We start from the raw sequence: 17,959 nt of genomic DNA on the forward strand, positions 1-17,959 counted from the left end.
AATAGATTTAATTATTTTAACCTTAATATTGCTGGAGTTTGGAAGACATGTTATTGAGTAAATTAGTAAGTACTAATTTTTCAATATCATTTATAATTTTTTTATTGGTAATTATGTCAGCAGGCATTTTATTATAGCAGTAGCAATGACCATATATGTATGTATGTATGTATGTATATATATATATATATATATATATGTTTCATATCTTAATATTACCATCTGTTTAATGTTTTACAGAAAGTGGTTAGACTTTGCCATAATGAAAATTTTATTTCTCATTTACTGACTTCATTTGAGATTGATTTTGTTATTATTGCATCATGTTTAAATGGCACTTGGGATGTATGTATGTATGTATGTATGTATGTATGCATTCATGTGTCTATTTATCTGTGTTTTGACTTCTGTATTTAAATCCGGACTAGAACCATTCTCAAACTACTGATAAATTGTATATGTTTCAAAGACCTTGTGCTTTGTTTATTATTTTTTACCTTTGCTTCAGTATCATCATTTTCATCATGATGTAAAATGTTAAAGTTCAAAGAAACCTTAGATTCAAAATAATGTTCCACATATTAATGACTAAACTATAAAATAAATATCTTCAGAAGTTAATCAATTTACTTTAGCTCACACATCTTCTTAGTAATAGAGTTGAGACTAAAACCCTAAGCATCTTATTTGTATCCTAAATAGGCTAATTGCCTCTTCAGGTATACATAATACTTGAATTTTAGTGTTTTGTTTATTTGTTTTCTATATAGTACTAATACTATAAAACATTTATTATTAAATAGTTATCAAATCTAGAAGTTGCTAAAGAGGAATAAATCTGATTCATATCAATCTGATATATTGTAAGTGTATACACTTACAATATACTTGTGACATATATATGTTTATGCATGCATGTATGCATATGTGTGTTGCATTTTTAGACCAACATTTAAAAATAAGATTAGACACAAAAGTTAATTGAAAACTCAGACTCTCTAATCTTTTAATTAAATGTGTGGGCACAACCATAGTCAATTTCTTCTTTACATTTGTTAAAGAATGGCATCACAATTAATTTGGAAGTTGTCAATGGAAAAGGAGCTTGTTTGGTTTTCTTTGTATTCCTTGATGGCTAAGTCTGGGATTTACCTGTGTTTTCCTAAAACTATATTTCCAGTTAATTCTATCTCTTAAAGGAAAGAAGAAAGCAGCATCCCAAGCAATAACGTGTGTTTACCTATTTGACTAATTTTGTGAAATAGTGTAAATATCACAGTGTAGTTAAGTAGAAATAACTAAATAAATTATTGGTCACATTTTTCTTCTAAAAACATAGTCATATAAAAAACAGAAAAAGAAAAATCATAACATTGAAGTTGTAAAACTTGTAAAAATAAGAAACATTACCATGAACACGGGTGGACGTCACCAAATGCAAGACTAAATTTCTTAGACTTAATTCTAAACACTATTCTTTCTGTCCTCAAAAGTACTTACTTCAAATGATCCATGCATTACTAAAGTTTATTACAGGACACTAAAAGTATCAGAGGACAGTATAAATTAATTCCATACAAATGCAGTTTGCCAATTTAAATGGTCCCTTATGCTGGTAAGCAATCTTTCTGTTTTCCCTTAATAAACTACTTTATTAGCTTGGGTTTTCCCAGAAGCCAACCCTGAAACAAGGATTCAAGTGAAGGTTTTTGATTATTTGTTGCTTTTATTCCTACACCCACACCTCTCTTGGTAATGGTAGTGAGAGGAGATATAAGAATAGAATGGTAACCAATATCTTGAGGAATTAAGCTGGCTATAAAACAACATTTGATTGAAACTTAATCAAGTGGCAAGCCCTCTAGGGTATGAGATAAGGAAACTCTAGTATTTATAAACTGTTTCTAAGAAGTAAATGGTTGTGTACTGAAGGTAATAAATCTCTCACGAAACTTTTAAAAATACTTTTACTGATGTATTTTAATTACACATAGCAGTGAAATTCAAGAGCTGTTTAAAAATACCTTTACTGAGGCATTACAATTATACATCATTATGAGACTCAAAGTGACACAAACACACATGCACACATCATTTGGTATATTTCCTCCACATTATACCTCATTCCCATCACATGATAGTTAGATTGGTAGTGATATCTTCATACATAAAAATAAAGATTTTTTTTTTGGTGGCACTGGGGTTCCTGGAAACCCTTCTACCTCCAGGATACACTCCCAGACCTATATTTTTATATTTTTTTTATTTGGAAACAGGGTATCTTAATCCAGTGTGGCTGGCTTTGAACCTCCTGTCCTCGCCTCCCAAGCACGGGGATTACAAGCGTTCACCACCACACCTGAAAAACATAGTTATTTAAGCTCTTCCCTTCCTCAATGTTTTATTTTCCCATCTCCATCTTGCTCCCATGGAAACTATGCCTCTGTAGTCAACAGATATATTCACATTTTCTCGACACTTAAAGAAAAGCAAAACAGAAGCATAAACACCCAAAACAATGCATGCTAGACCCTGTCTCTCTTATGGACATCTTTCCTGGAATCACTGTTTCTGTATTATTTAATATCATTAATAATTAATGGCATTTGCTTTTTCAGTTATTTTATTTCTACCTTATTCCTCTATCTATAATTCTATGTCTTCCAATCCTATAATTTGAGTAAAGCAATTGCAAGTATCTCCTTTTCCAGGGAGCCATGGTGGTATCCACATGTAATCTCAGTACTTGGGAGGCTGAGGTAGAAATTGCATGTTTGTGAAAAGCCTCAGCAACTTATTGTGACTCTCAGCAACTTAGCAAGACTTAAATTCAAAATAATAAAAATAAAAAAAATAATAATAATAATAAATTCCAGGTATAATACAACAACAACAACAAAATATTTTCTTTCCCTTAAGTAAGAGCTATGTGAAACTGGTCAAAAGCTTCAATTATATTCCCTAAGGACATTTAGAGTTTTATGCACTTATATCTGTAATTTTCTAAAGCCACTATATTTTTTACTATTTCAACTAAATTTCACTTTCCCATTGACATTGTTGAGATCACAGGAGGGGTTTCTTCATTCCATATGCATTGACCCAGAAATGAAACTTAACTCTTGCCTAGAGCTTTCATAAATAACAGAATAAAACTCACTTAAACAAGAAAAGTTGTACATGGAGTATTAGTTATTGAAAATTTGGTAGAAAATTAAAAAGAAAACAAAACCAAAACATAAATATTTAGAAAGTAAAAATCAGTAAAACTCAGTAAGTAGCCAGTAGGATTTTACATCCCCAGTTTTGAACCAGATTGTATGGCATTTGGATTCTGTTATGGATAGACATTTTGTACATAGAGAAAGTAAGGTATTAAATCCATTTGAAAAAAGAAACTTGGGAGGAAAAGATTTTGGGTCATGACATGGAAGTTCTACATCAAGATCTGAGATCACTGTGTCTGGATTCTAATTGATTAATCAAAATAAAAATTTAATATTGATTGTATTGTATATCTTCATTGTGTATAAATATTATGAACTCTGATATTCTTGAAATATTCTTTTTTAACTCCTTCCCAAAGCAGTCATGGAGTCCCCTATAAATTTTTCTCATGGAATCCTTTTTCTTGTCTTACCTCTCCACATTGTTATCTGATAATAATTTTTTTCAGCTAATTTTTTCTCAGTTTTTTAAGTCTATTATCTACATACTATTTACTATCAGATACTCTAGTACAGATTTTCACTTTATATTTCCTGTTTCCCTTTTTTCTTTGCTTATTACATATTGACTCCAGGATACCCTACAGATATCTCAAATTTAACACACCATATCAAATTCATTAGTTCTTCCTATGGTATCTCCACCTAAATCTACAGCTATTGTTTTATCTCTATCAAAATTGGACCACCATTCATACCCAAACAACTTATCTTTTCTACTTCTTAAACCTTTAAATCCATTTTCTTTTATCTATTCTACTCACTCAGTTCAAAATCTGGTTTCAAAACTACAATTTATTTTTTAAAATTAGGACATCATGAAATTTTCATGATCCCCTTTTTAAAGTTACTAATCCACCTTTTTAAATCTGAGATTGCTTAGTTTTAGAATATATAACTTATCATAATACTCATCTAATTAATACTGTCCAAATGCTTATATGTAATGTACAACCCTACAATTTAGAAAACAAATTACTTCATTATCTGGCCTACAAATAATTTCTTAATCTCATCTCTTATTACTTCTTCTTACATACCCTTATTCCATGCTGTGGCTTATACTTCTGTGAAATCCTCACTATGCCACCCCAATGACTTTACATGTTATTTTATTTAACTGAATAGTCAAATATTCTTTTCAACTTTTTTTCGTCTAAGGGAGTTCAGAACATTCCATAAAATTAGTTCAATATTAAGTTTTCACTTAACATTTTCCTTTCAGTGTAAGCAGGTTCAATCACTTTTCTATGATTCTCTTATAGCTAAAGTATGTCTTTAAGCAAATTAATAGTATCATACTAATATTTCACTAGACATGTCTCACTTTGTGACAGGACTCAGTTTTTTCAGGGACTAATAAAGTGATTGATTCAGTGGGCAACTGAATATACATTTGTCTAAATAATTAACTACTGAAATGTTATTTTCCCATTCTCTACAGGAAGTTTTATATTTCTAACTGATTGGTCAGTTAAGAAAGATTGTTTTTCACTTAAAAAGATATAAACTAGGTGTTAGAGGAAGGAGTTATACAAAGAGTATGAAGGAACAAACAGGCAAGAGGACCATAGATACTAAGATAAAATTTAATTAAGATAAAATTTGATTTCAATAAGTGCTTGATAGTATCCCCCTTTTAAGTTAAGATAGTTTATGTATATTGTCTCAGAACACTTATTATAACTGTGGCTTAAAAACCACATTACTAGACTAGTTCTTTGTTAAATGGTAAAAATAAAATCAGTGCTATCAAAACTGGAACTATCTGACAAACATTAATAGCAGTGTATTTTGCACCTTTACAAAAATATTCATGAACTTTGACCTTGCCCATCACAAATGCAAATAAGTATTCCTTTATAATGAATGATATGTTGCTAAGTCCTATTTTTTTCTCTGTAAATTTTAGAGTAACAATGAACTTGACTTTTATTTAGTGTGGTTTCAAAAAGATATATTGAGTTAGCACTTTCTTTTTAAAATAATAGTCCACTTCTGAAGTCCAAAAGTAAATGTCTTCTTCAATGAGAAATAAAAATAAAAACAAAGCTGTTTAGAAGTGATGCCAATCTTCCTTTCAGATCAAGATGAATGTGCCATTTATGGCGTGTGCAGCCAGACCTGCATAAATACCTATGGATCCTATGCTTGCCGTTGTGTGGAAGGCTACATAATGCAGCCAGACAACAGGTCATGCAAGGCCAAAAATGGTAAGTTATAATATTTCTTATTCTTCCAGGATTCCTTGTTTCCTTTTTACATTTCCTTTTTGTAGAAATGTGATACAGTAATATTTTGCCTGGATAGATTTTCCTTCATCTTAATACACTGATTCATAGTTAGAAATCTAGAGTTCTTCTTTCAGTTGTCAAGGACTATTATAAAACTTCTTCCATTGCAGGAAGTTTCTCATTAGCAACACCTTTTCAAAAGAGATAGATTAATTGATCTGAATTACCCATCTCTTTCCTGGACTACTATAATAGATTCCTAAGAGGTTTTTCTGAGATTTCTCTTTGCCTACAAAATCCATCCTCTGTGTAATAATATGACCTGCTAAAACGTAAACCAGGTCATATTATTCTCTTGCTTAAAATTGCCCAATAACTTTCATTCATCCTGAGGATAAATTGGGAGCTCCTCCCAGGACTATAAGGGCCTAATTATGTGGTACCATTTCTGCCTGCAATTTCATCTTTCCCTACTCTATCCTTTCACCTTCAATGCAGTCATACTGGTTTTCTTCTGCTTTTCAACTCTATTGGTCTTGCCCTGAGGTCACTCTGCTTGCTGTTTTGTCTTCCTGAAATGTTCTTGCCTAAAATATTCACATTAATGATCTTTCTTATAAATCATATTTTAGGTAAAAAATAAATAAAAAATAGAATGTCCTTTCTTCATCATTCTAAAAAATGAATACCCTATCTGTTGCTCTCTTATTTTCTGTATGCATACTTACTCTAGCACTCTATGATTTCCAGGTTTTAGTTTTTTCATTGTGTTACTATGCAAAAGTAACTAATTTAGGCATTAATTTGCTTAGCATTAATTTATCTAGAATAATGTACAAAAAAGAGGAAGAGGGGAAGAAAAGAAGGATTGAACTTGTCTTTCTAATTAAAAATTCAGAAATGAGCACTCTACCCTGATGTTTAAATTTCATGTTTCAAAACTGTCTTTTGCTGCTTGCTTGAAAATAAAGCTTGCATTTCTACATAGTTTTCATCCTACATTAGACATTCAGTAAATATTATTATTGATTGGATAACACAATAGGTTTAGGGTGTACTAGTAACAATAGGATGATATTGATTTTTTGTGAACTAAAGTGGATTGGGGGATACTTCAGGGGTATATTATATATTATATTTCATCTGCCTTCTTTTTTTGAGAAGATACAAATGCATTTTATTAAATAATATTTTGGCAAAGTGCATATTTTATACTATTCCTTTATAATTAAAAAAATTTATTGGTTCATTGTAGTCATACGTCTTAATTGAGTACAAGATGGTAGAGGCACATATGCACACATCACCCAATCTGCCTTCTATTTCCCTTAAGTCTACTTTCACATCATTGATCTTCAAATTATCATGTATTGATAAACTAATCTCTACCTTTCTGATACCTATTCCTTTCTAGCAATTGGTGAATTGGGTACAGGATAGAATACTCTTTTCTGAAGCCAAATAGAGTAAAACATTGAATTGTTTTTAGCAATCTGCTGCTCTTGGCTTCCCTTACACATACCTTGGATTATACCCAACATTTATCCTGCGATAGTGTGGTTAATTATTTAGGAAATAATTATTTAGGAAATAAAATAAATACAAAATCACAAAGAAAAAAGGATTTTTTACTTTAGTTTACTTCTTGGAATTAGCAATATAGTTTGTGAAGACTTATTCATTTGACAGGAAATTCTTGAGAAAAATTGGGTCATGTTACATATTTCCTTCTTTCATATATATATATATATATATATATATATGATTTTTCTTAGGAAGAAATTTGAATGCTTGATACTTCTTTAAAAACAAAATTTCAGCCAGGCGTGGTGGCGCACGCTTGTAATCCCTGCGCTTGGGAGGCTGAGACAGGAGGATCGCACGGGTTCAAAGCCAGCCTCAGCTACTTAGTGAGGCCTTCAGCAACCTAGTGAGACCCTGTTTCCAAATAAAATAGAAAAAAGGTCTGGGAGTATAGAAAGCCTCTGGGTTCCACCCCCAGTACCACCAAAACAAAACAAAATTTCATGGCATTATTTTGATATTTAGTGTTCAAATGTTTTTTTTTTTTTTAGTTATTCAGTCTAGTTATAAATCAGTATGGGCATATTTTCTAAGTTTTTGAATAATAACATTGATTATGGCTTTGTTCTACTTTATCTGGTACAAAAATATGCTGGGGTTTGCATTCATCTAACTAAAGAGACAAGCATGACCAGTCACAGAGTCAATCTGGGTCTCCATTTACCAAGGCTCTTTTTTACTCTAAGAGTTCATCCCTAAGAGTTCACCTATCTCAGTCTACCCAAGACAATGGATGTAAATTTAACAAAGAAAGATAAATTCATACATTTTAGAACAACACAAAAATATCAAGCCCAAATGATGCAATGTTGGTATATTTTGGATTTAAAATATCCCCCCAAAGCTCATGTTTTGAAAGCATGACCCTAATACAGCAAGGCTCAGATTTGAGACATTTCTGGAGAAGGCGGGCCACTGAAGGTATGGTCTTGGGAATAATATGTGGCTATAGGACTCCTGTCTTTCTTGTTTTCGGCTGCCATGATGTGAGACAACCGTGCTGCTGCATTTATACCTCTGAGAGAACTTTTGGCCTGACATCAGGAGCCAAATAAACCTTATCCCTTAAGTCTTTCTTGTTGTATATTTTGGTCACAGCAAAGAGAAAGCTGATTAAAACAAATACAAAACTGAGAGTATACACAAGAAAAGAGTTCTAGCCAGGCATGGGGGTGCATGCTTGTAATCCTCGCACTTGGGAGGCAGAGACAGGAGGATCTCACAGATTCAAAGCCAGCCTCAGCTATTTAGTGAGGCTCTCAGCAACTTAGTGAGAGACCCTGTTTCCAAAGAAAATATAAAATAGGTCTGGCAATATAGCCTGGAGGTATGAAATCTCTGGCTTCCACCCCCCAGTACCACCAAAAAAAAAAAAAAAAAAAAAAGTAAGGAAAGAGTTCTACAAAGACCAGGTCAAATGATAGGATCAAAGTTCCCGAAAGACATAGGTTTTTATGTAATAGGCAGAGCTTAGACAAGTTCTGAAGTAGTTCCTTATAAATTAATACCATGTTGTCTTTTAACTGTTAATCTCAAAGCATACCTTGGGGTCTTATTTTTAAAGTGACAGTGAATAGTAATTAGGTAAATTAACCTAAGTTAATTGGTTATATAAATTTTACAGCAGAGTTCCTGGACCCAGGTAAAATTTGTATGCCTTAAAATCACCTTTAAAAGATAATTCCTGTAGAGTGAAGAGATCTTGGGCACTGTGGCAGATGGGAGCAAAGATTAATGTTAGACAGGAAGAGTTTTTCTTTCGAATTAATTCATGTAAAGCAGACACTATTCTTTCTATGCTTGGTAAGTTGACCCTGACAATGAATGTACACAGTCAATCACTCCAGACTTGGGAGGAACTTCCCAAGTAATCCAGTCCAACTCTACATTTAATCCTGTGTACTTCTTAACTCAAAATTAGTAATTTACAAAATAAAGGAAGTGTACAACATATATTCTTCAGAAGTAAATTAAAATAGACACGAGTAATTCTATGCTATAGGAGAAGATAAAACATAAGCTTCATGAAACAGTGTTCATTTATTTGAAATAGAATATACACTAAAAGCTAATGATTTTTAAAATAAATATTTAGATGTTTTTCACATGGTAAAAGGGGTAAAATCAATAATTTGTAAGAACCTATTAAAACTTCTGTATATTTTTACTTTTTTAGAATAAAAGTTAATAATTACTTCTCAAATTTAAAAGTTTTTTTATATGACATTCTTCTTTTTAAGTGAGACCTATTCTAATGTAGAACTATAGGTTAAATGTGGGCACCTGGAGCTGCAGGTAGGCTCATTTTGAACTAACAAGAGTAAAGCAATAGTGAAGGGCATTTAATTTGTGAACTTTGGGCAGTTTTACTCCTGATAAATCCAGGCTCATTGGACTGTGCTTTACAATATCTTAACCACTTACTGAAAGCAGACGCATACCTCCAGCATGCAAATTCCCCTAAACCACTGAGACTCAGCTGATTGTTCTGAAGCAGTGGCAGTATAAAGAACACTAAACTTTATGCCTGGCCCTGAGGAGGCAGTGCATCAAACTGCACCTCCCTGACATGGAACCGCTGGAGCAGTGAGAAGAAAGACCTCTAAAGAAATTCAGGATCCAACTGCGGTTTAAACTTGGCTGTGTAAAAAGCAAAAATAAAAAGAATTTAAGCAAGAAAACTCTCAGTTATAAGAATAATAATCTTAATCTCTGTATGATCCAAAGAAACATAATCTAGACAGTGCTAGGGAGGGAATGTGCTCACACTACTTGCTCTATTCTTTATTACAATTCTTAATAAAAGAGAGAAATAAGAATATAAATTCCTGCGCTTCAAAACTTCAAAGCCCTCGAAGCAGTTTAACATCTACTAATATATAGTTTAAAAAATTTTTTTGGCAGGTCGAGGAATCACCTGGGCTGGTTCTGCTTGAGGGAGAATAGACAGATTCCTCTATAGCAAGAGAATTCTCTGCCTCAAAATAGAGGATTCAGCTACTAAAATATTCTCCCCTTGCTCTTGTTTGTTTGTTTTCTGGTATTGGGGATTGAACCCAGGGCATTATACTTTTGGACTATACCCCAGCCCTTTTTATTTTTAATTTTGAAACAGTCTCACTAAGTTGCTGAGGCTGGGCTTGAACCTGTGATCCTTCTGTCTTAGCCTCCAAAGTGTTGAGATTATAGGGAATTCACCTCCACACCCAACTCCCCTTACTACATTTTAAAGGTACCTACCTTTGTCATATTTTTTTTCTTAGAAAGGGTAGCACATCAACAACCATATTAATAACCTTTAAACCTTTTTAAGGTACTGTGTTTGATGTGTTTCAAAATGTCATCTGGATAAAAATTACTTGCTGCAGAAAAAGATGATATATGAAGATTCACCCTTCAGGTTATAAAAATTGTATTTATTACTGTTTTAAGGGGTCCAAAGTTTAGTTCTGGAATAATTCATCTTGTCATTGGGCATAACTGTGGATGTCACTTGATGACATGATGCCTAGGAGTGAGCCTTGTAGGTCAGCACCAGCATAGGACCACAGACTCTTTGTTCTTCAGTCTCTCCTATGTACACATAATAAATTACAAACACAATGGGGAACAGTAAGTGGCAGGGAAGTATCTCAGGGCCTGTATGAGTTTCGTAAATGCTAAGGTGCTTTAGAAATTTCTTTTTCTTATTCTTTTTCACATAAAATTTATTCATTCTTATCACTTTATCATATACATGAAATTCAGTAAAAAGAAAATGTTCTCTGTGGTTCTTTTATGGTCATAATTATTATTTATTTCATCTTATAATTACCAGATAAATTATTTGTTTTGTATGTTGAAGGAGGTGCTGCCAAAAATGATCTTGTCTTGAATCAGTAATACCCAACATGCCATTGCAAACAGCTTTTTCAGGTCACTGGATAACATCTAATTTTTATTCTGTATACTTTTATTGGAGCATTGACCATTTGAGAAGCAGAGAGAGGATTGCTGGTATATTAAAAAACAAAAAAAAAGAAGGCTCAGAAAATTGGAATGGATCCAAAGGATAATGGGTTATTTTACTGGTTTGCCCTCTTTTTCATGGCTGATTTTAGTTTTGGCATTTTTCTGGATTCAAAAAGTGCTCTAGGTAGCTTTTCATAATCTCCTTGAGTGTGTCTACTCTGCCAATGTGCTTGCCCCTTCACATAAACATAATATCCTAGAAGGGCTGTGTGCTTCCAGGCTAACATTGCTGGAGGACAAGCTCTCCTATTTGTATTCACATTGTAAAGCCTAAGCCTCTATGCTATAGAAATTCTAGAGCTTCCCAGTCTGCCCTTGAAATCCTAGGCAGGTGGCTTGGCAATTCAAAATATTCCCTGCTTCATAGAGTTATTTCTACCCATTATCATCTGTGTCTTATCAGTTGACTAAAATTTTAATTCCATAGAAAGAAGAGGCAAAAATTAGAATTTCTGATGGAATTACCATTACCTAAATTACATAAAACACATTTTTTTTTAACCCAAACACTTTTAGTGAGTATGAGTGTTGGGTAGTTAAAACCACTCATGGATATTCTATGTCACTTTCTTTGGTTTTGTTTGTTTTGTTTTGCTAGAGGACATCATGTTCACAGTCTGACACCTTTCTCAACATTTCTAATCTTTTTTTTTTTCTATAGCAAAGTTGTAAGATTTATGGTGGCAAACAGTCACAGTGCCTTTTGTGTCATCACACCTTTCATTGCACATAGTCTAAGAAAATATTATACATAGAAAGGATGCACATCTTTCACTTGCTCTGTAATGTACACCTTTACATCAATCTAGCTGAGAATTTTTTGATTGAAAATAAAAAATGCATGTCCATGTTTATGGGCTATAGATTTGACAATTTATAAACTTTGTGTTAATGGCATAAAATGTAGGCAAAAATTTCTATCATCCTATTTTATGTTGTATAGAATAGCTATCAATCTACAACATCTTCAAATTAGAGTTTTCAGTAAATCATATCATGTTTTACAATTGAGTCTCTCTCATTTTAAAATTGATCAAATGTCACAAAAGATAAAAAGAACTGAATCACATTCAAATTCTTATAAATCACAAGTGGCCAAATGTATGAGGTAAGCATATGTAGATGTATATAAAATATCTATTCCTTTATTTAGGAAAAATATAAATGTATAGCCATTAAAATTCACAGAGTGGGTATTAAAACTGAGGAAGTAGAAATAGTTAAATGAATATGTTCTTTGTTTTTGTTTTTTCCCGTTTTGAGAGTCATTCCAGTAAAGCCAATGCTCTCACTGTTTTCCCTTTCCAAAGAGATGGCTGGACATTATTAGTAATGTTCAGCTTTTCATAGAAGTGAGAAATGCCATCTCTAAACCTTTGAATATTGGTTTTATATTTAGATTTATGTAACTGGTTGTGTGAATATGTTAAAAATACTGGAGAGATTCCTTTACTATCAGAACGAAGCAAGACTTGACTCTCATTCACTTTGTGTTTTAGGCAATGGTTGAAAATAAGGAAGCAATGTCTGCTTTATATTTTTGTTAACTATACAAATTTAATTAGAATTCCCTGTATCCAGAATGCTGCCTTTTACCTATGGAAAGGCATTTTAGTGTGTTTTATGTATAAAATCATATAAAAGAGTATTTAACACTTCTGACATTTTACAGTTGATATGTAAGTTCAGGTGCTTTTAAAAGTCAGCATGTTACAATAGCAAGTTAGGCTTTACTTTTAAATTCTTCCTAAGTCAGCCTAAGTTATAATTCAGGATTGTCTCTAAACAGCTATTCTAAAACAACAACAACAAAAAAAACTATGGAACAACTGTTATGTGTGATTGGTAGTGGTGCTTTTTGCCAATTGTATGGAAGGATGAAAGCAGAAGAGATAACACCATCAGCTCAAATTTGTGAATTTTGTGACCATAAGACTTCACATAATTAAAAACTTCACAGATCAAAAAAACGAAATAATTATTTTCTTTATCTATATAACAAAAAATGTACTTTTTCCAGAGCTCCACCAGGGCTTTGCTTATATCAATTGTGATCAACAGGGATTAAAAAAATCTGAAGCAACACTAATAGAGAACACTCCTTAGGTCCTCCTTCTCCTGGAGACCTTCTCTTGACCTCCCTTAGCTGAGGGGACAAATAATCTGCATATACCCTCTAGCCAACCTGCCCAGTGTTCCTTTAGACCTGACAAGAGAAAGTCTGTTGAATTAATTTCATTTATAAATGTGTATGGGTGTTTCTTCTTAACACTAGGATTCCCATAGCAGAAATTCTGTGTGTGTGCCTTCCTTGAAATATAATTTCTGGCTACAATTTTCAGCAAATTATATCTTAATATTCTTTGACTATTTACAAAGCATACTGTTAGGTTACAAACAACACAGCTGGTAATGGAGCTAGCAGTTTGGTATATCAACATCATTGAGAACTTGAAGTACCTAATCTGTCTCTGTAAAAGCAATGTAGAAAACTGTATCTGAAATATAGGTTATACATTTGCATTCTTTGTCAGCCCTGTCAGAAAAACAGAGAAGTTAATGAAGTGACCTTTCTTTTTTTCTCCGTCAGATAATGAGTTTTTATATATTTTCCCCTTCATATTGTAAGGTGATGCTCTTATTTCATATTTCTCTAAGAAAATACAAACATTTAGGAGAGAACATTTTTGTTTCAACTCCATTACTTTATTATTTGTGTGTGTGTGTGTGTGTGTGTGTGTGTGTGTGTGTGTGTATGGAACCCAGGGGCATTTGATCTCTGAGCTATAACCCCTGACCTATTTTTTTTATTATTATTCTTTACTTTGAAACAGGGTCTCACTAAGTTGCAGAGGACCTCACTAAGTAGCTGAGGCTGTCCGCGAACCATGATCCTCTGGTCTCAGCCTCCCAAATGCTGGGATTACAAGCATGTGCCACCACGCCTGGCTGAACTCTATTACTTTAGTCTGTGTGAATCTAAAACTAACCATTCTGCCTTCCTCTTATTTGAACTAAAGAACAAACGGACTTTACTCCTATTAAAGGACAATCTTCCACTTCTGTTCCAATCCTATCTTCTCATTCTTCCTTAAACACACCTCCATAAGTCTTGCATTATCCTTATTACTTACACTGATTGGAAAGGTTATCAAAGATCTTTACTTGCCTACTTATCCAACAATTGGTGTTTGCATACAGCTGAAAATTCTCTCCCTTTTGAATATTTTATTTTATATCACCTTTTACTTGGAGTTTTGTCCTTATCTTATGTAGAATGTTTTTCTCTACTATTTTGCTGTACTGTACTCATTTTGCCAGTATTTTTGGCATAATTCAGGGCTCAGTGTTTTCTATATTTTCTCATTTTTGTTGATTTTCGTGTTCCTTTCATTCTATATCACAACTTTAAAACATACCCTTTTATCTGGCTAGAAAAACATCTAGAGCCAGAGAATTTCAGATTTTTGTCAGCAATTCTGACTACTCTTTTGAATTTCAGACTCACATGTTCAATTGTGTAATCAATATTTCTATTTAGATATTTAATAGAGACATTAATCTCTAAATGTCCTGGTTGTGCCTCTTGATTCTTTCCTCTAACAGTGATGCACTTTCTTCAGTGTTGCCCATCTCAGTGACATAATTTTCATTCTTTTTTTGGCTGAAATGTTGAAGCTATCCTTGAATGCACTTCTTTTCCCAAGCTATTTGCTTCTGAATTTTAAGAACACTCTGAATTTGATGAGCCTCTCCAAGCAGCAGATCTCGTCCCCATACATAGGTTTAACTTAGCTTCATAGAATTTACTACTGCCAAGAAACACTAAATAGTGTTTGTTTCCTTGCTTATTGACTGTCTTCTAGGCTGCTAAAATATAAGCTCTATGTAAATAGATATTTTGCTAGTTTTCTTCACTTCTATTATATCTAGCATCTAAGCAGAATCTGGCAGAAGCTCGCGATGCCCATAAATATTTGCTGAACAAATACATGAAGATTCCAATGTGAAGGCAATAATTTACTTTTAGAAGCCAAATTAAATATGGCCTTTTAAAGAACAGCTGTTTTGAGACAGAACCCATTTTATGAATAGGAGTCACTTAGAAGTAATTTTCAAATAAGTCAATATATAATACAATGTTATTGGGAATACCAGAGGGACTCCAGATAACGGAGAGGAAACCTCAGCAAAGCTAAAATGGAAGGGTAGGAAGAAGTCTTAGATTGATTAATGTAGGAGCTACATTCCAATATGTGTAAAGGTATGAATGTAGCATAGTCAACATGAACACTTATTGTTTGGAGGTAGGCACCAAGCACTGTCTGAATGTATGCCATTTTCAATATGATCCATATAAGAATAAAAAATAAAAAATTACTAATTTATAACATAAAGGAACATATTTCAGTTAAGAAATGTGTTCCTATAGCTAAAGAAGTTCCTGCTGGATACAATTAGAGAGATGACTTGGAGATTCTAAAGTAATCATTGACCACCTTTCAGTCACTAAAATGAATTGATCCTTTTGGGACCATTAGTTTTAATATTCACTCAATGACAGAAAATTTGAATGAATTGTACTCTCAGACTTTGATATTTACTCATAAATCTAATTTTCCTTACTATAATGATTGTATATTTATTATTTATTTCATAACATTTTTGAAAGCATTAAATTTACCAGGTTAAATTTACCAGGCTAGAGATTGAAATCAGTAAACTATCTTTAAATATCAAGACTGGAGAATCCATAGTGATCGCCCTCAAGTACCATCATCTACTGAACACTTAGCCATGCATCAAGTAAGGCGCTCAGATAATAGAGGTTATAGCCGCTTGCTCTGAGGGGCCAACACTATTTGGAAGAGGGGAATTGTGTGGCTAATATGCAAACTCTGAAGGCTCTATTTATCTTTTGTGGCATGATATTATTAGCTTTTGTTGTTTTTATAAATGAATCTCTACCCTTCTTCCTGAGAAACAATGTGTTTGATTGCTTTTTAATTATCACATTTCAAATTGAAATATCATATAAAATAAAGGACCAATATTTTAGTAAGGACTAAATGGAAAAATTATTCAATTGTTTTGAGGTCTTATTGTTAATTCATGTTGGTCAGGAATTTACTACAGTGAGTTTTTATGATACCAAAGATAAGATGGCAAAACACAGTTTTATCACTTGGTATGAACAATGAACTTATCATCTTCTCTCAAAACAGACTCTACTTTCTTTCCTTACTATTTATTTCAATGATATCATTTTTCTCCTTATCACTTAAATCTAAAATGCCCACATAATTCTTTACTCCATCTCCCTCACTGTCTAAAACAATCATGACAATGTACAACTTCTGCTTGCTTCATTGCTTCAGACCATCTCTATTTCAGATCACAAGGTACTTATTACCAATTTCCTGAGAAATTTAAATGACATTTCTGTTTCAGTTATCCAGATATCTGATGTATTTGTCAACAAGTTTTACATAATCTGTCATTGCCTTTTTATAATTAAAATATTAACATTGCTCTTTATAATATGTATAAAGGTAGTTGTAGAAAATGTTGCCTTTCCATTTGACATGAATTACTTTGTAACACTTAGAAAATAAAGAAACAAGAAAGTTAAAGGGAAGTTTATCTTCAGTGTATTTTACTTCTCCTTTCTATAATAATCTGTGAGCACATTAAAATTCTATATAATATTTTTTACTTGACCTCATTAAAGCACAGTTTTGATCATATTATAATTTATTTCTAATATTAACAATGGCTTCTAATTTTGTTAAAAATATCTATTCTCTTGACATTCAATAACCTATACACCTTGTCTTCAAATTACTTTGCCACTACAAAATTTTAATTTTGAATTCAGTTCTTTTTACTCAGTAGCTATATGATCTTAAGTAAGTTACTTCTCAGTATGTTACTTTTCTAATCTATTTAATGTGGATAATATTAGCATCTGACTCATAGTTACTTACAAGTACATTATATGCTAATAATGGGAAACATATAATATCTGAGTCTATTACAGTATCAGACCCTAAAATATATCAGAAAGTGTTAACTATTATCAGTATCATCATGAAGTACTTCCATCAATCATAAATATTCTCCAGAACATTTAAAAAGAGTTCAGTATCTCTCCAGCATATTGTAATGTTCCCTTCATATTTACATTTTTCAGATTTGTTTTTTTCTACCTGATTTCTTTATTTTTGGTTTTGAATGCCAAAATCCCATTCTTCCATGATGGAAAAATAGACCAAATGCCATCACTATTAGAGAATTTTGACTCCACTAAACAGATGGAGCTAAACTCTGACCATTTTTTTGAAGCTGAAAGATACTCTATATCTATCAAGAAAGTTATCAACCTGACTATAAAACTATAGATCTTTGAAAAATATCTTACTTTATACAAGAAAAGCTTACTTTCTATTAGATTATACCTTTCCTGAAAGTAAAACTATCATTCTAGTCTTTTTCAAATCCCTTTTGAAATAAAATACCTATTATTCTAAATAAATTAAATAAGTTAAATATTTTTACCCATTCAAAGAAAGGTTCTACATAATATATTGTGACAATAAAATATATTATAAAATAAATTATTGCTTAGATATAATAATAAACATTTTCTTGTTCAGCCCAATACTTTTAAAATATATTTATAATCATATTTAGTACATATTTTTGATAAAGTTAATAGTTTCTTTATATATATGAACACATATTCACTGTTAATCTCATTAATTTCAGTAAAGAAGTTTTTCTATAAACACATTTTTGAGAAAGTTGGGGAAATCAATTTCACCAATATGCTTCAGAGTTGAAAAAATTATGCTTTGTATTTTTTTCAACTAATAATATATTAACTTTATCCCTTATTTTGGT

The 17,959-nt window shown here is 32.2% G+C and overlaps 1 protein-coding gene across 1 annotated transcript in view; it reads left to right on the top strand.

The window, feature by feature from the left end:
• Window positions 1–17,959, top strand: part of LRP1B (LDL receptor related protein 1B) — a 1,956,425-nt gene that overhangs the window by 919,753 nt on the left and 1,018,713 nt on the right. Inside the window, exon 5 of the mRNA XM_080689945.1 lies at window positions 5,312–5,440. Within this exon, the coding sequence (XP_080546071.1) occupies window positions 5,312–5,440 (129 nt within the window). The remainder of the gene's footprint in view (window positions 1–5,311; window positions 5,441–17,959) is intronic.

Source organism: Muscardinus avellanarius (genome assembly GCF_963383645.1).
Source record: "Muscardinus avellanarius genome assembly, chromosome: 2".
NCBI classification, from domain to species: Eukaryota; Metazoa; Chordata; class Mammalia; order Rodentia; family Gliridae; genus Muscardinus; species Muscardinus avellanarius.